This window comes from Chaetodon auriga, chromosome 3, assembly GCF_051107435.1.
Source record: "Chaetodon auriga isolate fChaAug3 chromosome 3, fChaAug3.hap1, whole genome shotgun sequence".
NCBI classification, from domain to species: domain Eukaryota; kingdom Metazoa; phylum Chordata; class Actinopteri; order Chaetodontiformes; family Chaetodontidae; genus Chaetodon; species Chaetodon auriga.
In genome coordinates this window covers 22,018,879-22,040,409 of record NC_135076.1, presented here as the reverse complement: position 1 = coordinate 22,040,409, position 21,531 = coordinate 22,018,879, and the positions used below count along the sequence as shown (strand labels likewise).

At 45.0% G+C, this 21,531-nt stretch overlaps 1 protein-coding gene across 2 annotated transcripts; it reads right to left on the bottom strand.

Annotated features, from left to right (window-relative positions):
- Positions 1-1,537: 1,537 nt before the first annotated feature.
- Positions 1,538-19,490, bottom strand: zbtb7a (zinc finger and BTB domain containing 7a). 2 transcript variants are annotated; one of them, XM_076726146.1, is made up of 4 exons: positions 19,351-19,490; positions 8,560-9,123; positions 6,897-7,798; positions 1,538-4,441 (listed from the first exon to the last, which is right to left on the bottom strand). In XM_076726146.1, exons 2-4 carry the CDS (start codon positions 9,043-9,045, stop codon positions 4,006-4,008), a joined length of 1,824 nt encoding a protein of 607 aa, XP_076582261.1. In that variant the 5' UTR covers positions 9,046-9,123; positions 19,351-19,490; the 3' UTR covers positions 1,538-4,005. The 2 variants fall into 2 exon arrangements, with proteins under 2 accessions (XP_076582261.1, XP_076582262.1); XM_076726147.1 differs by lacking the exon at positions 19,351-19,490 and adding an exon at positions 18,154-18,326.
- Between the last annotated feature and the right edge of the window lie 2,041 nt (positions 19,491-21,531).

Genomic DNA, 21,531 nt, shown 5'->3' with positions numbered 1-21,531 from the left:
ACAGCCTGAATGCAAGCCATTTTTTCTCCTTTGGTATTTTGTTGTTGTTGGATGTCTGTATATTTCTTAATACACTGTACATGATTATTTCTATGGAGGGGTTGGATGGACTCTTTATGAGACCATTGAGTATTAACCACACTGCTCTGTGCTCATGGAAACTCGCAGGCCTTTCTGAGGTCTCCTGCCCTTCTCCCATAAGCAGGACAAGGACATTTAACATTAGTGCAAACTTTTGCTCTCTCAGCTAAAGCACCATTTCCAGTGCTATCAGGCTTTATATCCATAACCCCACCCAAGCACCTATTTACCCCACCCTCCTGGCACAGCCACCCAAAACCATGACCCCAACCCACATACACACACACACACACACACACACGCACACATACACACACACATGCACAGCCATGTAAAATTGTTAGAAAAAAATAGCTGTAGCACAAAACGTTACTTTAAGAAAAACGAGTGTAGACGGACAGAAAAAAACAAAACATCCTTAAACCTCTGATTCTACTGTCCACGAGGATACAAAGAGCGAGAGAAAGAGAACTCAAGTAAATATCTGTATGATTCCACACACGTTTCTGCATATGTATTAAAGAGGAGGGCGTCTGCGTGTGGCTTAGTCAGGGAGGCCCAGTCTGGATAAATTATAGACACACTTTCAACATCTCTAGTCTACAGCAGACTACGATTGAGGGCAAAAAGCTTTGGTTAATCAACAAACAACATAAGACTTTTGGGGAAATATTAAGGTCCAAAGAAACAAGACGGCTCACTTCTGCCACATGGAGACAAAGAGGGTTTAAGCAGTCCATACCAAGTACCACTGCATAAAGATCACAAACCAGGCAGACATACCAAGCTTCCATTGGTCTGCCGTGGGAGTCAAACTGTGCATTGATAAATCCCATCTTTATCATAACAGAGAAGCAAAAATAGAAACGAAAACTCTCAAGACCTAGCCAACCCCTGACAATGACCAACAAGGGTAAACGAAGAGTTATGCAAATGTGCACCAAGAGAGCCGTGAAGTAAACAAGCAACTGTCCGATGAGTTGTTTTACAATATGGTATTTTTGCTTCTGTGGTACCGTGGACCGATTATGACTGCGGTTCCTCAGAGAACACGTGCAGTGAGAGTAGCTGGTGAGCAGATGGGGTACACGCAAAGTTTATTTATCCGAGCTTGTCCTGAGACCCTTCAGTCTGCCAGCCAGCAAAACATGTTTGTGCACATGCGTGACAAAAATATGCACGCACGCACTCGCACACAAACACACACACACACATACACACACACAGTGCCCTTTCTTCTTCGTCTGCCACCTCCTTTTATCCCCTTGCTCTACATTAAGACATAAAGACAACTCACTAGATTTCTTTTAACAACTAACTTCAAGTGCAATCAGTTTCATGGATTAATTTAGTCTTTTTTTTTAAGGTCACAAAACCCAACACGTTGGTATCCGAACCCACCCGGCATCTCTTTTAGAGATCTGAACTCACATATTTCTTCTATTTTTTTTTTTTTGGCAGCTTGTCGTCAAAACCTGAACAAAACCAGTGAAGGAGCTCAACTTCACCACCGTGGACAGACAAAAAGGAATGATCTCATTTGCAACTGGTTTGTTTCAAAGTACCCGTTTCGTTGACAAAAGTGCCCTCCTCAGTAACAAAGTGCATTCATAAACTGCCTCTTTCCAATTAAGGTGCAAAGGACTGATAGCGAACTACAGCATTACTGCAGAAATTATGGGATGGGGGGTGAGGGGGTGGGGGGGCTCTAAATCAGACGCATGTTCTGTTCTTGACTCAAAGGCTCAATGTGCTAGTTTGGAAAATAACATTGGATTTGCGCTACAATAGCACGACTTGGATATTGTAAGACTAACAAATCCAGAAGTATGGAGTCATTGACAATATTCAAACAGATATGTCAGCTCTGGTGTTTTCCCCTTCAGGATACCTGGACCCAGTGAGTGTGTGAGAGTGTGTGTGTGTGTGTCTCTGTGACAGAGAAAGTGCACTGGAGCTGGCAGCTCAGGGTGCATGTTTGAACAGGCTGTGGCTGACTCACACAGTGATGATGTGGCCACAGCGACCCTGGCTGCCACGCACACACATGTACACAAACACACGTACATGTAAACACACTCACACACTAAACTGCCAGCACCAAGCGTCCTACCCACAGTAACACCAGGCTCTAATATAATAATATCCCCTCCAGGCTGGTTCGGGGGAATTAGAGGACTACAGAGGGAGAGAGAGGGAGAGAAAAGGCCTGATTTGATCCCCTCCTGCCTGGAAACGTGGCTGAGCTGGGGGAGATTATTTTTTGGAATGCAACAGACATTGTGAGATCCCCCTCCCCTTCCCTTGTTCCCCTCCCCCACCAACCAGCTGCAGCTGCACTCCTATTTGGCCTCCCAACTTGGACAGGTATTTATTGCTCTCTTCATCATACAGGTTGCCTCACGGTTGTGTGGTCCCTCGGGCAAAAAGATTGGAATAAGCATGATACATAAACCTTCCCTCGCTCCCCTCCAAACACCAGCCCACTTCCTTTAAATACACCTCTCTCTCACTCTGTTGGATATCTTTAGTAAAGCTGTGCAAACATAGAAAAAAAGGTGCTCATCTATCTCTTCTTCGTACTCTTTGTCACTCTCTCACTCGGGCTCCCTGCCATTCCTTTAACCTGCGGTTGGTTAAATACTACCCGCGCCTTGTCACACAAGGACAGATTCCGAAAAACTGCACAAAGTTAAGCACATTCATTCATTCGATCTCCTCATCCTTTGGGCAGGAACTATACATGTCAAGTGTTAAGTTTAGGACAAATGGGTGACTCAATGTTTTTTTTTTCTTTTTCGTCAAACATTCATACAGTTTGTTTCGTTCACCCACAAGCTTCACTCTGTGAGAAATATGACATCAAGCCTAAGAGGAAAAACCCGATAAGTACACCTCAGCATTAAGAGGGGACCAATGTCATATCACCACCTGCTGTATATACATGTATACAATTATAAAGTGTCAAGTACCCGAAGCAGTCAACAAAAAGGAACGACAAAAAAAAAATTTAAGACAAAATCAAAAGGGAAAACAGAAATGCTGAAATTGCAGGGTTATGAGGGATAAGAGGCAACGTAGTCAAGCCAACAGATACATTGATGATGGTAGTGCTTTAAAAACACAGACCCTCCACCCCTCATTTTCCCTAGTCCTGCAACTGACGAGCCCCCATTAGAGTGGATTTGACTCAACCTCAGTTTGTTTTTCAATAAGACAAACCATAAATTCTTAAAATGCATTTTATAGAGAAAGCAACACTTCAATCAAACCCTTATCTGATTCTTTCTGGAACATTTAGAGAGAAAAAAAACTGTTGCATCAAAATTGTGGTGACTTTTCCTTGCATATGCCATATTGTGGCAATGTTGTTTCTATGGTAACTGTACATTTCAGACCTGCAAAAGAATAGAAAAAGACTTGTTTTTACTGGGAGGATTTGTCCTCGCTTCACCCGTACAGCAGCCAGAAGGTGCTTGACAGACACCTTGCTTAGAGCTTGAAGGCTGTGAGGACAAAACCAATAAAAATCTAAATCAACTGCATAGTTGCTCAGAGTTTCTTTCTATCATACATTTGCCTAAGCACATATGCCAATGTATAAAACCCCTAACATTATAAAGAAAGAAATGGCCCAGAAAGTGGACGTCATGGGTGCGTGATTTGAAGCGTTCTTTGCTCTTTAACAGATAAATTGACTCAAGTGCTTGCAAGTCTACTCCATTTCCTAAAGTAAAAGGAGAAAGAAATATAAAGATTAGACTTTTGTGACACCCTGATTTGGTTTATAGAGGAATAGTTAGTTGTTTTGTTTTTTTAAAGTTTGCCTTTGCATGTTTTTTCTCCTCTCTGTTCACTGGCCTGTCTCACAGGCGGTGCAGAGTGACTATGGTGTCCAGCAGTGTCCTTGTCGCCCCTGCAGTCTCAGGGCCCTGTCTCCCCTGCCAACTCCTGCAGCTGAGGACTGTGTGCATGGGCTCCAACAGCCCCATCCACCTCTGCCGCTGAGGATGCCTCCGAGCGCCGCCGTCCCCTGATGGTACGAGGCCCAGGGCCCGTGTCGGCGCCGGGGCTCAGCAGGCCCAGGGGGGCATCGAGGAGCCCTGGCTCTCGCACCCGGGGCTTTCGGCCTCGACGAGAGGGGATGCCGTTGCAGCCATCCTTCTTGAGGTGGCGGTGCAGGTGATCCGAGCGCACAAAAGTCTTAAAGCAGCTTGAGCACTGATAGGGGCGCAGGCCGGTGTGTACGCGCATGTGGTTCTTCAGGTCGTAGTTGTGAGCAAAGGCAGCTCCACATTGTGTACACAGGTAAGGCTTCTCTCCTGTATGCTTCCGCATATGAACCTTGAGCTTGTCCTGCCTGTGAGGGAGAAGAATGAACAAGATCACATCAGAATACACAGACGAACAATTTGAATGTGCAAGAGGACCTGCTCACAGCCATTTGAAGTGCACACAACCAGCTTAAGGTCTTCTTTTCAGCCTCAGCTACTAATCAGGCTATGCAGTATAATGTACAAAAACATAATGAACATATTATTCATTCTCACATGTACAGTGGTCAGCTTAATATGCTTTGGATGGTTTTATTCCCTATTAAACAGCCATCTTTTGGATGTCTTCCAATGCGATTATTCTGTGAGGGAAGCTGGGTCAGCTGAGGAGAAGCCATAAACCTTACATCTTTATCTGTGCACTTACACACAAGAGCATAACTACGGACTGACGAGAAGGCTCAATGTTCAGCTGTGTCAGTTGGCATTTTTACAATTTCTGTTAACTTTCATTCGAGGATGACACCATAACAATAGACAGATTTGAGACATGAATAGAAAATGAAGATTTCGACGTCCCCTGCAGCTGAACAATTCCAAAATCATTTTTGAAAACTTGACGTTTATCGTTGAATGTAGTGAATTATAGATGAGTCTGTAAAACACCATTATTTTGAAGACTACTTCTATCCCCACGAGCTGTAATTTGATTGAATTTTGTTTTGTTACTTCTAAGCAAATCAAATATCTGATTCTGACTAGGATTGCAGCAGCATACCGGTTTCATCGTAATTTGTGTCATGTAAATGGATGGTTATCATACCATAACATGTACATTTGCTTCTGTACAGAACTGAATTTTATCCTATTAGTTTTACTAAATAAAAAACATTGAATTGTACAACGTTAGTGTTATAAAAAATGTAGAACATAATATGTTGTGAAATTATAATCAAGCTTTTGTCGTACAAAAACCTTGTTTTCATTCCTTTAAGGGTAATAATAATAATAATAATAATAATAATAATAATAACAATAATAATAATAATAATAATAATACCTAGACATTTTCTGAGACACTACTCATCTCTAATCTCATCCCGTTGCGAAAACAATTACACGTTGGTCAAAACAAGACCATTCTATGACTTTACTTCATCTCAATACATCCTGGAACAGTTTTTACTCTGCGATAATGCACCGCCAACTAAACTTTATCAGGCTGCCTTGGCCTTCATCTGACTCTTGTCCCTCCCTCCCTCCCCCCTTTGGCCCTTACTATCTCCCCAGCTCCAGAGCTCTTTAATCGTCTAACCCTTCTGCATCGAGGGCAGAGGGCTCCTAAACAAACAAGCGTAGTTAAGACAACTCTATTTGAACACATACACACACGCACACACATGCCATGTAAGTGGATTAGCTGTCATACGAGCAAACAAATAAACCCACTGCAACTCTTAGAAGTCTGTGCAAACTTTGCCCCAAATAGAAAAAGTGAACGGTAACATGACATAATACAAATAAGTAAAGAAGCATGTACATAGGTGAAGAGAAACACACACATGCGCACACACCCATGCACACAGGCCGAAGCCTTAGAACAAAGTGGCACACTGACAGAGGTGAATTATTTAAAGGACAGAGTGATTTATTACCGTGCGAGGCACACTCTTAACCCTGATCAAACAGGATTAAGATTACAATACCCCCTTCCCACTGCCAGTCGAATTTAGCTAGAAGGCAAATTCAGATTGGTCTTCCCTACCTGCCATGCCAGCAGAGGTTCTGGGTATTTCTAGCCTACTGCATCTATTTCCAGCACAAGTCCACTGATTAATTAATTAAAGGAATGATTTCAAGGAAAAGGCAGGACTCCTAAATACAGGGAAACCATGTGCACTCAAGTCCCTTGCTGTAGACTGGCTACATTTATCTGAGCGGCACATGGCAGATTTCATTAGAGAGGTAAAGGAGTGACAGAGAGAGGAGGGGGGTGGTGTAACTACTCTGCCGTGGGCAATAATCAACATAACCAGAGATCAAAAGTTCAAATTACTGCATTGGAGCACATAGAGCACCATCCAGGGCCTGTAATCCCCCTCTGTATCAGAACACAGCACTTTATAGCAGGCCTCCGCTAGATAACACTACCATGGTGCAGCCTTCTTTTATAGGACCCCTATGTTAAAATTCCAGGACTTTGCTATGAAGGCTGTCACAATAAAACAGACCTTTACAACCCTCTGAACCCCCCTCTCAGAGCTGGAATACTCTACATGCCATTTTGATTACCATTTGGCTACAATGTGACATTGGAAAAAAAAAACCTGGTAAGAGATACTCAGTCAGTCCATGATCAAGGTAAACATTTAGATTCACAAACTGAGCTGCCTCCTTAATGCAAAGCTAAGTTGGTTAGTGCTAATGCTTCTACTCTTGGCTTTGTGGTGTTTCCCACTGCTGGGCAGTTTGTCTACAGTGCCAAGTCCAAGACTATTAGTACATGTGACATGGGGTAGTCACTTCATTAATTGGGCTTACCTGGTAAAGCGCACTTTGCAGATGGCGCATTCATAGGGTTTCTCTCCCGTGTGTGTTCGGATGTGGCGGGGTAGCTTGCCTGCTCCTTGAATGACCTTGGAGCATATGGGGCATTTCTGAAAGGCCTTAGAGCGCATCTTCCTCTCCCCTCCACCTCCTCCGCCTCCACCCCCGCTGCCTCTCTCTCCAAGCCCCCTCTCTCCTCCTCCTCCTACTCTCTCTTGGCCTGTTCTGCCCCGTGATAGCCAGAGCGGCGGCACTCCCTGTGTCACAGCAGCAGAAGCTGTATCCTCAGGCTGCGAGCTGTTAAAATAATTCAAGTAAAATTCCATGTCGGGGTCATCCCCGTCTCCCTGTTCCTCACCGGTTGTTGCACGCTCCTTCTGCCTCTCGATGGAGTCCATCATCTGCTGCAGGAGGGCACTCGCAGAACCCCTCTCCCTCGCCATCACCTCCCTACCTCCATCCTCCACCTCTGTCTCCTGCCCCAGCCTAGACTCAGGGGGGAGGTAGAAGTGGCCATTTTGGGATGGAGGGTAGTAAGATGACCCTAGGCTTGCTCCATTCCCCTGCACCGCCTCCCCATCCTCATCTTCCTCTTCATCATCATCCTCTTCCTCTGGCTCCTGTGTGGGGGCCTGGGCCAAGGCGAGGGCCAGGGGGGAGTAGTACTCACCGGGGCCAGCAGGAGCCCCATTGCTGGGGGCCCCGCCATTACCGTGGTTAAAGTGCAGGTGTGTGGGCAGGTCCCTGAGCTCTGGCGTGCTGCAGCTGCTGCTCCAATGCGCCCCTCTCTGGAAATACTCCAGGTACTCCCGGGCCCGCATCCGGTTCCCCTGCTCCCTGCCTCCTCTGCCCTTCCCCTCCTCGTCTTCGTCTTCATCTCTTCGCTCACTGCCCGCCTAGTAAAACATAACAGGGAACAAAGAGTGAGTGAAAAATAAACATTTTACATGTTTTGGTATATTCTGAATTTCTGAGAAAGCGTCTGTGTTGTGGGTTTTTATGGGTTGTGGAGAGAAAAAAAATTATATTTCATATTTTCCACAAACTGCAATGTTACAGGTTAGGGCCCTTTGAAATGAAACACCTAGGAGCCCATCTTTGACATGCCCCGCATGATGTGATAATCACAGTGGAGTGTAGCTGTGATTATCACATGATGTAGAGCATTATGTATTCAGACACAGCATATCACAGCTACACTTCATTGTATTGAAGTGTAGCTGTGATATGCTGTGTCTGTAGTCTGCGAAAGAGCATGTTGTCCTTCCACACACGCTATTGGCTCAGAGTGAGTAAGTGTTGAACTAACCCCAAGGCTGTGGGTGTGTGTTTGGCATAGTGAGAGAGACTGATAAAGGCCATGATGTAAGCTTGACTATGCTGACTATTTATTGAAGGGGACGGAATGATGACCGGACATCTCATTCCCAAAGAGAACTAGATTTTAAATGAGTTATTTCAGTTCCACAACACATCTACCCAGCATGAGCTGAACTGTGTTTTAGATGGTCTTTACTTTGCTGTAAATTCAGTCAACACTTACAATGGGTTGCTTATGGCGTTACTAACTGATTAAGGCAGAGCAGATCAAACCTCATCTCAAAGTTTAAATTTGACTTCAACACGTGTCACTTCTAGTTCTATAATGGTCTTGTACCGGCGGGGAGAGCACTTTGGTGTCCAGCAGGTGTGTACAGACGTCCTGGACAGGTGGGATTTCCAGGAGGCGTGCAGCGGCAAGGATGTCAGCCACACTGCTGTGACTGACTGTCAACGTGGCTGTGTAAGCAAAGTCCAGCAATGCTCCCAGAGCCTCCGCCGCCACAAAGTCGATGTTGTAGACGTTCTGTTGGTCAGCGGCGGCCCCTGAAGTGAAGAGCTTGTGGAAGTAGGAGCTGCAGGACGCCAGGACGGAGCGGTGAGCTGGGAACTCCCGGTCCTGGGTAACCAGGAGCACGTCACACAGCAGGCCGCTGAGCCGCTGCTTGTTCAGGCTGCCAAGGATGTCTGCGCTGTGCTCAGGGAAAGGGATCCCCACGGGGCCTTCTTCTGCCTCTCCTGCCCCTCCTCTCCCTCCTCCACCACCGCTGCTCACTGTCCCCCTGAGCCGCCTTCCTCCCCTCCCACCGGCTCCTGACGACATCTTCCACCAGCCTGCCGCCGAGCCGCCTAGCACAGCCCCCACCCGTGTATCCGTCCTGCCGTCTGTCCGTCTGCCTGTCTGAGGGTCGAATAGATAGAGGGATGGGATGGAGGGGAATCACAAAGAGAAAAATAATTGATCAGTTCATGACATTCATTATGTGGATAAAGAGAAAGGAATATTGATTAACTGATTCACCACAGTAAGAAATATACACCAGAATGCTTACGAATATAAGCCAGTACACACAAAATGTTCCTGGAGGTCACAGTTTTATCATTTTAAATCTTAAATGCAAGGGAGCAGTACACAGTTCACAACACAAAGGGGTAGTCAAAATACACATATACAGACTCAGAGGCATCTTAGCAAAATCTACAAAGTTGGGTCATATCAGGCTGTGTGCCAATTAGCATTATCCCAATAAAACAGGTTTGGTAACCAGCATTTTGATTTATGAGCTTTGAAAGAAAGAGGTGACAACTCTGACAACTGCAAAATGATTTCATGTTTCAAAAATCATCCAGTAAACGCAGACAAACTGCAACAAGGATGAGAAACTGCTGTGGAACTGTATACAATACATAGGTGGTTGATAATGCTAACTGGGAATTGATAACTGGTCTGCAACCAAATATGAACGAAGAAACAACAGCTGAAGGGTTAATATTATTTTTCTCTGTCCGATCCTCATTAAAGCAAACTGTGTGTTAACTATTTCATCTTTATTCATTAAAATCTTGGCAAAGCAATAATTCTTCACACCAACACACAGATAATTCCATTTAAATGCACGCTTTTATACCCAAGCCATCCATGTAAAAACCCTTCACAATAATGTTCAATATATGCAAAAGTGACTAAAGTTACGAAGTGCTCTGTGAGTGCTGAAAATGAACTTCACCGTGAATGCTTTACGTTTACAGCATATGCTGAATGCTGTACTTAATCTTCTTTCTCAGGTCATATACAGAGCTCCAAAAATACAGCAGCAAGCCAATCCAAATATTTAAGTCCTTTTCACTGAACTCAAGTAACTGGAAAGTGACCATAAAGGAACACCACAGTGATGTGTGGCACTGTGGTATTTTTAAAACAAAGCTACTGGCACAACAGGTGTATTTACAGCTTTACTACAAAACCGCAGTGTGGCAATGTGCAATAAATGAGTTTCTGATGATACTGAATAAAAAGAGGTTCACACCCATTTTGAATGCATTGTGCCTGCGAAAGCACTACCAGTGTAACAATGACTAACTGAAGATGTTTAAATACTATATATGCGTGTGTAGGTGGCTGGGTGTCCGTTTCCTTGTACACATGCCTCCATCTATGGGTGTGTGTACACGTACTTGTACAAGAAACCACACGCAAGAGGTCATGGAGGACAGATAGGCAGAGGGCAGTGGGGATCATAGTGCATGCTGGGAGCTGGGCTGTGCAGCTCATGCACTCTGTGTCAGTTGAGAGCTGGGGAGGAGAGCTAGAGGTGGAGGAGGAAAAGGGGGGAGGGAGGGGGGCTGCCAGAGCAGACCCTGTGGAAAAACTCCACAGGAGGAGGAAGAGGACACGCAACAAGCTGCGAGGGAACAGTATTAAAAAGGGAGGTTGTCAATCCGGTCTGAGCTGGTTACCCCACCCTGTACTGTGTGCCAAGTTTCAGGAAAGGCTGTCCCCTCGCTCACGTGTGGGGGGAGATTAAAATGATCGACTGAAGCCTGCGCAGTGGGAGGGGGGTTTCAGCAGAACAAGCCATCCTCGATTTCTCTATTAACACACTCACACATACACACACAAGCAAATACCGGAACATCACAGAGACATCAATAACGCACAAAACACACACGCACATAAACACACATATAGGGCATCCACCCCCTCCAACCCCCCCCCCCCCCTTCTCCATCTGCCAGGGAGACCCAGCAGGGGGTTAGGCTGGGGGGGGTTTGGAGGATGCGTTGAGTGTGTTGCTCTCTACAGAAGCGAGGCATTCAAATGACATTCCTTCAGATCAACCCTCATGGTATGTTTGTACACTACACCCCACTACCAAACCTGCCTAACCTGGCTGCCTCTCCTCTTTCCTACCTGTGTTTGCCTCTCCTTTTCTCTCCACTGTCACTATATGTGCTGCTCTTCCCTGTAAAAAGTTAGCTCTATCTGTCTCCACACCTTCAGATCTGGCAACATGTTAGTCTGCCCACAGGTCAGAGCTAGGTGAAGCCTTTAAAAAAGACCTCCCTGGAGAGGCAGGGGGAGGAGAGCACATGTTTGTTCAGACTTATCACGATCCTCTAAATGGGTCAATAATTGTTTTCATTTTGGTAAAACATTGTGTTAAAGAGAACGTTCAAATAAAAGTTTGTACATTCATATAACACAGGTCATATATTAGAGTATCAGTTGTTTGATTAATTAAATTGCCTAATCGTTCCATCATTTCTTGCTCCTTACTTAACTCAAATCAGTTTGATAGGCACCTGACCACAAAGCCTCTGCAAACACTGCCAACTTCTTTTGCAAAGTTCTGTTGAAAATGGACCGTCAGATATGGTCTCAGGAAATTTTTAGGACTGTATCGAATGTTTGAAGCTTCGAAGTGCCATTCATAACATTGACATTGAAATTCTAAATCAACAGTCGATAGATCATAAGATTGTGGTGTTTTTGCTACTTCAGCTATATCTGCTGCCCTGCCTTGAAAACACAGCTCAGCTCGCTCCAGCAGCAGCTCCAGTCTGTGCATGCATTCTGTGGCACAGTGGCGTTCAGTGTTGATAGGCTGTTACTCAGAACTTATAACAAATCAGGGATACTGAGCGAGAGTACAGAGTGGACTACAGACGGAGAGACGGCTGTGTCAGAGTTCTAAATACATACATACGTACAAGTATATTTATATGTATTTGTGTTGATGAAACTAATGACAAAAAGTTGTATCCATTAAAAAAAATTTACTAACAAAACAGACTAAATGATTTTTTTTTAGGGTCATGACATTTTAAAATATGACATTCGGGCATTGGAAGCAAAAGAAGCTCTGAAAATATAAAAAAAAATGACATTCGTTACAGCTCTACAAATTTTATTATCTAACCCCTCATCTGAATGTGCTGAGTGAGGGGAGGGCGCTGAGGCCAAAGACAAAGAGACAAGGCACAGGAGGGAGGGAGGAAGAGAGAGTGAGATGGAGATGGAAGAAAGAACAAGAGAAAGGGCAACCACATGGCTACCGGTCACGTCCTTCACAGGTGGAAAAATGATCTCTGTGAGCCCATCCAGACCCCAGACAACCTCCCTTTCTCTCACAGACACACAGCACCTGCACTGGACCTGGCTTTGCTGCAGGCTTGCGTAGCGCGTTATCCCCTGTACATACACAGCTGACCCTGGGTCACGGCTTTGTGGGGTAAAGACGCTGAGCTGAGAGGAGATAAAAAAACACACACACACACAAACACGCATGCACGCACGCACACACACGCTCACTCAATTCAGTACCAAAGGAGGGAGGGACTACTCTGCATGCAGGAGCCACCTGTCCCTGAATAACCTGTAAGGAGCACTACGAAAGAGGAAACACAGTGCAACAAACCTGATCCTGACACCTCCTCATGGCTTGAAACATTCCTTATCACTAATTCATGCCTGTGGGTGACAAGGCCTGCAGCCCAGCACAAAGCAGTGCAGCAATTGTCCGTGTCCCTGGTTTTCCACTTCCAGGGAAGGGCCTTCTCTCAATGCCCAGTTAGTGAGCACCCAGGCCTGCTTTGCAAGTCAAACAACTGCTTTAACAGAGGACCCACCCATCCCGTCCCGCCCTCATCACCTCCATCGCATCTGTAACGTCTCTTCACTGCTTCCCTTCTATCTACTCACAGCAAGGACAGATATCAAAATTACGCTTCAAGGATGAAACAACCAACCAGTGTCTCAGTTTCCGTTTTGCTTTACTTCAGTTGACTGTGCCGTTTGTCTGGGTGTGTGTGTGTGTGTGTGTGTGTGTGTGTAATATCTATGCCAAGGTCACACCCAATTTGCTTGTCATACTCTGACAAACACGTTGACATCAGGCTGTGGTTGCAGTTAGTAAAGTGGCTTTATTTTGCCTGATATGCATCATCTATGGAAGGACTGCAGAATTTCCACTCTCTAAGTATCTCTGTCTTTGCCTGACACATACCAGTCATTCCTAAATACAAAAGAACAAACTGTTAACCCTGTGCAACCTCAGATGTTTCTTAGATGGACAAGGAAATAAATAGCGTACTGGTACTTTCTGAAAACAATACACAATATTTTTAAGGTTTTACTGAACTCGAGAAAAGGATATTGTAAAGACTGTTACTACCAGGCTATCCACATAGTAACACATTAAACACATTACAGTGGGCAATGAAGTTAATATTTCCATTTTAGTGAACCTTTTGGTTTGACTCTGAATATCAAAGCAAATATGTCCCCTTTGGTTTCTTTTTAGTCAAAACTTTCAGTTAGTAGTTTCTTAAACTTGAAAAAAGTGATTGGCTCATAAAAATACTACACAATTGAAAACTACTTAGCAACTCAACTTTAGGAGGGAGCAATCAGAGCAAACACAACTGAATCATTGATCCCTCAAACCATAAATGTTAATGGAGCACAGCTGGGCCACCTTTTAGTACTGAAATACAGAGCAGTTGTTAATTTTGTAACAAACACCTTGTGAAGTGTTATTAGCTTGTTGCTTTTACAAGAAAACAATTCTACCAGGTTACTCCCAGTTTACTCCGGTGAAGACTTCATAGATTCATAGCTCACTTGATACCAGAATAATTCATGTACTTTGCGATAGAAATACAGCAGCCAGGAATGAAAACAACTGTAAAATCTGGACATTAAACAAGTCAAAGAAGTTGGTTGGCCATTTGCCCTTGTCTACGCTTCCCTAACCATATCTTTATCATTTCTCTTTCCTCCCCTGTCCTCATTTCACCGACTATCTCAACTACCCGCTGTAGCAACAACCCTGCCTAGCCAGCCCTGCTGCAGAGGAATCACTTCACTCAGGTCAAGAAGATTCAAGGTTGGAACAAGATAATGCAAGATAAGAGGAATGGGGAGGGGGTTGCAGTTCCTAGGAAAAGGGAATTTAAGCAAATGCCACAGCCAAGTGACTCAATGCTGCCTGTAGTGGAAGGAAACCTGATTGGCCATATTGGGAGCGAAGCAGGAAGAGGGCAAGTGACTGATAAAACTGAAGTTGCGAGGGCTGGTCTAGGCCTGGCAGCGTTTGCTAGAAACTAACCAGGAAGCGCTGCCAAAACACTGACACAAAGCCAGTGAAAAGGTAGTGGGCGAGGCAGGGCGTTAAAACTCACAAGCTCACTCATAACTCCTGAGTGTATGGTGGCCTAGGAATCCGGCTCAGATGTCAATGATAAACTCAGATCTCTTTCAGTCACCCGGTGTAACCTGCTTCATTAAGAGGAAAGGTAACCACCCACAAGTTGGGCAAAGTTTAATGTGAGGAATCTAGCAGGGGATTTTTTGATAACCTTGTAAAGGTCTATGTTTGTGCTACCAGATAGCAAAGGACCTGGAAAAGTGAAATCTGCTTTGTCTTACTACTTGTATAATCTCTCACACTGTTCTAAATTTGTCTATATTTTGTTCTCTTGCTTGTTTGTATCAGACCCACTGTATAGCCACAGGCTAGCAAATACAAAGAATGCCAACAAAAGAATAAAAAACCACATTGTAATTCAACCCTGTATGACAGCTGTGAATTACTACTTTTGCAAAACTTCCATTTTTTAAATTGTTTTGATACAGTAACAGAAGGATGGTGATTAAATTCTAAGGTATTTTTTGAATCTGTAGTTTGTGGTGTTGGATTGCATTACACAGTGAAACTTTCTCATGCTTGCTCCTCCCTATGTAAGTGAAGAAGACAAAATATTACAAACATTAGAAATAGAATAATACAATTCAGTTCAATGCCACTTCACCAAAAAGTACAGCATCAAAAAGTTCAACAGAGTTGAGACAAAAATACGAACAACTGAAGTGGTATTCTCAGCAAAATGAGGTAGTATGTTATGCGTGGTTTTTACAATGCTATGTAAAAAGCACCTCGATTTTTGTGGTGACATTATCAAATGAATACAATCACTCATTTAATAGTTTTTTGTTTTTGTTAAGATTATTCTATCATTATTAACTATAAACTACACCACTCTTTATTTTCATGCCAATTAATATTTCATTTGATATTTTGACATTTCATTCTGAAGCCATGGATCCCACAACACATGTCTTGGGACAGTTGCCTTTCAAAAGCTGCACCGTAATAAAACCACATCCACAGTCTGAGTTCCTTTCAGGCTGAGTAACATGCTCTGACACTGCCATGCTGCCAACCAGGAAGTGTAACAAAATCTAACACATGGCTTCAGAAGCGCACTACACCCCAACACAGCGTTGTCCAGTTGAACTCAGCTGGCCAGTCGGTCAGTCCGCAGGCCCAACGTGCCCTGGCTGCGCCACTTTGTGCATGCGCAGCCCAACAGGCAAAGAGGACTTCCTGTGAGTCTGTGGCAGGCGTGTAACAGAACCCGCTCTGTTATCAGATGACCAGCTCTCTGCTTGCTCGCTCTCTCTGTCCCTACTGTCTGACCCTCTCTCTCTCTTCCTCTCATCTGTCGCCCTCATCTCATCATTGCTCCATCTTCGTCTCAGACTCTGCACTGCACAGTACCCACCGCATCACCCACTTCCCCTTTCCACTGCTGAGGAGGCAAAGCAGTGCGGACCCACCCACCCTCCTGTATCTCACTGTCCTTAAATGCAACCCACCCATCTTCTCTCCTGTTTCATCCCAAACCAATTCACTAAATCGACATGCAGACAGTGTCAGATTGGTCCCATATCCCCTTCCTGATCAGTTGGCCTTTCTGCTTAATTAAAAGGAGGTTCTACTGCATCTGTACTGGTATATCTCTGTACAACAGTGTTGAATATCAATATAACAATACATTATATAGTGTTGACAAAAGCCGAACACCTTCAAATAATTCACTTCTTTTACAGTCTAGTGAAAATGTTAAAACCTGTAATTAACATATCATCAAAGGACATCATCTAACTCCAAAAGTGTGAAAATTGAAGACTTGATTTACCCCCACCCTGAAAAACATCCCAGCCTCTTCCTCTCCCGCTCTAATTTGATCAGGTTGTGTTGGCCTCTCCATAATAAATGTCCCAGAAGAGAACAGAAGAAGCCCCTTTACTCCCCCTAGACTTCAGCACAACAACAGAAAAACAACAGAGAGGGGTCTGTCTATCTGCCTAGCCAGGCTGGAAGCTGTGGTATACTGAGCAGCTGACCAGGGGAACCAAACATTAGGGGGAAGTGAAGCTGTATTCACCAAGGAAGAGGCAGATGAAAGTATTCAAACCGTAGACAAATGTTTCAACTAATGCAAACAAACATATATAGAGACAGAATAGCAGCACAGAAATAAACAAAATGATAATCGGATTTTGATTCCACCACATGGGCCATGATCCATCTTTCGACCACATGTACAAAACTTTTAACAAACATAATGACTGTTACATGTAGTGCACTGTATACAGCCAACATTTCACTCTAAAATAAAGCCTCAAACTGCCACGGCGACATCACGCAACCTGTCTTCTCAGTCTGTCTGAACCTGCTAGTTTCAGGCCATAGTGGTGTAGGCACAAACATACAGGAATATCAAACTGTATTCAGCCTCACCGCCAAATTGATGGGTGGTGTCTTGGACCTGCCCACAGCCACTGAAGTCCCCTGCAATTCCCCTGGAGTCTATTGTTGGTAACACAGACACACGCATGCACACAAGCACACACACAAACACATATGGCGTCCTAGTTTAACCTCTTGCTGGAATTTACTTGAACTAACTATACCTTTCTTCTGTAGTAGCACCCAGGAAGTGGTATAGAGGGTATTGCATCAGTACAATATTTACTTGAACTATTTTTTCTGTGGCATTGAATGAAATAAGAAATGTCGCCAACCTTGCTTGCTGCCGCCTTCTTAGAGGCATTCCAAACACTTTCCCAGCATTTGGGCGTCTTCATTTACTGTGCGTCTCGTACCCTCTCGTGCCCACACGTTTAAAAAACGGGTTCAACAAGTATGCAAAGCCAAAAAATATGCATCTGGGTATCGAGAACGGCAGTCAGGGTTCCTGTGAAGTCTTCAAACCAAGAGCCACAGGCAAGCAGGACATGACAAGCCAGATTAGAATCTGCTTTTAACAAGATGCTGGTAAGGAAGGGTGGGTGAGTGGACTGGGAGAAAAAAATGTCATGACATTGACCATGGTGTGAGTAGCTGAGAAAAACTGAAATCAATCAGACAGTACACAAAGTTTTCCAGCACAGTGCACAAACTTTGCAGGTTTTACTTTAATGCTGCATTAACACAGCTTACCCTGCCACAAAAATCAAGTTGTCACAAGATGTGTCACATATTCTCCCCTTCAGCAAGAATGGATGTCACTTACTGAGGTTTCTCTAACAAACTATTACTCAACACCCCACCTGTGCTCAGTCAGCTATCAACATGGTCGCTCTGCCACAGTCTAGCAAACATTTGATGCAGTGGAAATACTTTAACACCCCTAAAGAAGCAGCAGTGCAGGATGTGCGACTGTCTTCATCTTTTCACTCTACTAAGAATAGCAGCAGTGCCATTTAATCACAGCAGCAGATGAAAACATTAAAAGAATATTATGCCATAATAAGATAAAAACACTGCTGCACAGTGAGCTTGCACGCAGGCAAAAAAGTTAGCCTGATGTGAATGAAAACTTTAGGAAAAAAACGATTTCTCTCAGCAGTGCTCTGTGCAGCACCTTACACTCAGCACTGACCTATTTGCCATTCCTTTCTTTATCTGCAAGTGGGTCAAGAACTCTGAACTCTATCAAGCCCCATCTCTCTCACTCTCCTTCACACACAACACGCTATGGTATTTATTTCCTCTGCGCGCCTCTCTTCTCCTCTCAGTCACAGTCTAAAGACACAGTGTGTGTGTGTGTGAGAGTGTGCGTGTGTCTTTGGAGTGCTTACCAAATAGGCAGAAAATGTTTCCCGGGCCCTATCTGCCTCCCCTGCCTGCTGGCCAGCTCTGCTGCCTCCGTCTCTGGGCAGGGCTAGAGCTTTACCAGACAGGAAACTTGCGAGTGGCCCTAGTCATACAGGCAAGCCCTTGCCTGATCCCACACAAACAGACACCTACCCCCCCAACCACCACCACCACCCCACCCCCCTCTGTTTTCAGCCCACAACTCGGCTCCGCATCCCCTGCTCTCATTGGCTTGACAGCTGCTCACTCACCACACCTCCTTGTCGGGATAGGCTGGCGGCTGTTCCCTTTCCTGGATGGCCAAGGGCAAGGCACTCTGGGATGTAGAGTTCTGAAACCCCATTCGACCTGCTTTACAGCCCCTGCTGTGGACTACGAGGACCAGCTCCCTCTGCCCTCACCACCCCCACTATCTCCAAGCCTGCTCTAACGTAAGCACTCAGGGCTGAATTATACACTACAGTATGTTGCTAGCAGGCTGCCAGGTATTAAAGTACAGACCAGCCATCAAACAGGGCCGAGCTTCGTATGAAAAAAATAAAATCATTTCAGCCCCAACTGTCAGAGCAGTAACCAAACATCAGAGGTGGATTCTTTCATCAGCTCACACTCGAGTGACATTTCAGACACACTTAAAACTCCTGACCTAAATTATGACTTATTCCTATTCCAAACAGTCTACTGCCACTACAACATGCCCTGCGCACACAGCACACAACTTGCCCCACACTGAGCGTTTCAATCGCGACTGTCCCGAAAAGTTGTTGCTATTGCTTATACCTAGTCCAATAGAATTATTTTTGGTTCCTCCTTCCCCTCGTTCAGTACCCCCCACCCTCTCTCGAGAGCCCCCATCCCCCTCCCCCTCCTCCTTCTCTAAGTGCTTCCACCTGCCTGAAAAGTTAATGCCTTGAACACATCCTATAAACTTTATCTCAAGATTCCCCAGAGGTAAATAGCAGTACAGAGGAAGTACTTTAGGAGGATTAAAAAAAGAGGAACCTTGACTAGGGACTACTGCTGCGACCCACCTCTCCTCTCCGGCCAACCCCCCCACCCTGCTCTCCTTTCTGTCCCCCTCCCTCATTCCTCCCTCTCTCCTCTCCTCCTCTGCCCTGCTCCCCTCTGGTCGACAGGCCCAGGGCAGAAAGCGGGGGGATGGCAGGGTGCCTTTAGCTCACCTGCGATGGCCGTGGTGAAGCTTGTTGTGGGTTAGCTCAGCCCTCTCCTCTCCTCCTCTCCCTCTCACTGTTGTGCAGCTTAAAGCCCCGTATGCGCTAACCAAGCAGCAGCAGATCAACTCAATTCCCTTCCTGGTTTCTGGAGGGCAAAGAGGTCCCTCCCTTTCTCTCTCTCTCTCTCTCACTCACTCTCTCTCCCTCTCTCTTAAAGAAACAGCATTCCCCCTCCGTCTCCTCGCCCTCCTCCCTCCGCGAAGCAAAAGTAAAGTGGAAATTTCTTTGCGCTCAAAAGTGGACAGTCGTCAGAGTCATAAACTCAATCAGAGATGACACAAATTATTAACCCATGCCTTCCCACTCCGTGGTTGCACACTGAATGTCAGCCAATGTGTCCCTCTACGGACATTCAAATATTTGGTTTAAGGGTAAATGAATTGTAACTCTTGTCAATTCTCACCCGCCTCATCTCTCAATACTGCTTTCCTTTTCTATGTGAGCTGAGTCGCACCCACCCATCCTATTGCCTGAGGTCATGGTGTCCCACCCCAAAAGCAAGCCTTGGCACATTCCAGCACATACAGTAGGGGCTGCCAGCAACCCCCTTGATACACTTTCTGGCTCTCTACATAATACCTGCCAAGCTCTAACAGGTGAGGCATCAGAGAAGGCATTACTAAGTCAAAAAGTGTCTTATCCACTGCGAGGAATGGCAAGTTCCCATGTGTAAATTTACAGCTATTGCACTTGATGTTGCGCCACTTCCAACCACCCACCCGCACGCCCCCTCAGTGACTGCAAGCCAGCCATTGTGCCACGGAGTGGGATGGAGCACAAGATGTATTCGATGATTCTGTTGCACCATAAACCATCCCAACACACCTCTGAAAGCACTATTAAGTCATAGATTTCATACACACACTTGACAGGACGTACTTTTCACAGAGCTACCGCCTGTAAACAGTTGGCCTTTGGCTCCAGTCTTACAGGAGTCGTGTCCCACAGTGCAGCAGGGCTTGTCACAGGCTTGGCACTGCACAGATAACCATGCAGGGGAATCAAGGGGCTATTTGGGAGGGAGAGGTAGTGACACACCCTCTGTCTAGAGGGCACTGTTCAGCACTGTCTCTTCATAAGCACAGGGGAGTCACAGTTTTCCAACTTCAGAAACACACATGAATTGCAGTATTTGGATGGTTGGTATCATCACTTGCTATAATTTGCAATGCTAAGTGAAGAGGATGCAGGTGGATAAGTTGCAGCCTAAGTGAAATTAAACCAGCAGGATATACACTTTCATATAAATACATAATATTTACACAAGTTGCCTACTATTCAGTTTTGCCCTGATTATCCACAGTTAAAATTAGTTGTTCTCAGCCCATGGCAGTCTGAGATGATGTCAGGCACTTTTATGGCTATGTCGCCTTACAGTCCAATATAAACTGGTCTTCTCCAACTCCAGACACCCCACGTCAGATCTGTCTTTGCCATTACCGTCTGAATGATGGTTTTGATTAAATCTAGCCAAAAAAGGAGGGAGTTCACAAAAATCCCCGGAAACAAATCGCCACTTGGCGGACCAACCGGAGCCGCAACAGTTCAAGTTTGTACATGTACGTGCCTGAAGCTGCTGGCCAGACTTCAGTCCTGGGGTCAGTGGGAAAAAGTTTAGCTAATACTCACTTCATAAGTCGACTTTAAGGCTCAGAGTTACCTGGAAGTTTAACTTATTTTATAGGTGAGGGACAAACTGTGTCACCCCGCTGTGTCTGCAGTGCTCTCACAAGTTGGTTAGATATTTTTTTGAACTTTAAGACTCTTTCCTCATTAACCGATAAGAAGAAAGCTAAAGTTACCAGTATTGCTGCTCAATGCCGAACTGAGATCAAGTAAAAACCGATATTTTTTTTTAAACGTGAGATGAAAATAAATATTAAAAAGACAACTTACCACTTTAAAGTTAGAAATAGTCTGCATTCACGTCGTCATCCATCTCTCAACCTTTGCGCTGTCAGTTCATTGAAAATTAGCGCAAGCTAACGTTAGCTTGACTGGTGGCTAAATTGAAAGCACAGGTTCTGTTACTATGGCGAGGTCCACCTGCACGTTCGCACTGACGCCTGCAGCGGTTAAGAGTTTAACAGCCAATCAGAAACGGGTATCTCCGCGTCTATGCCACAA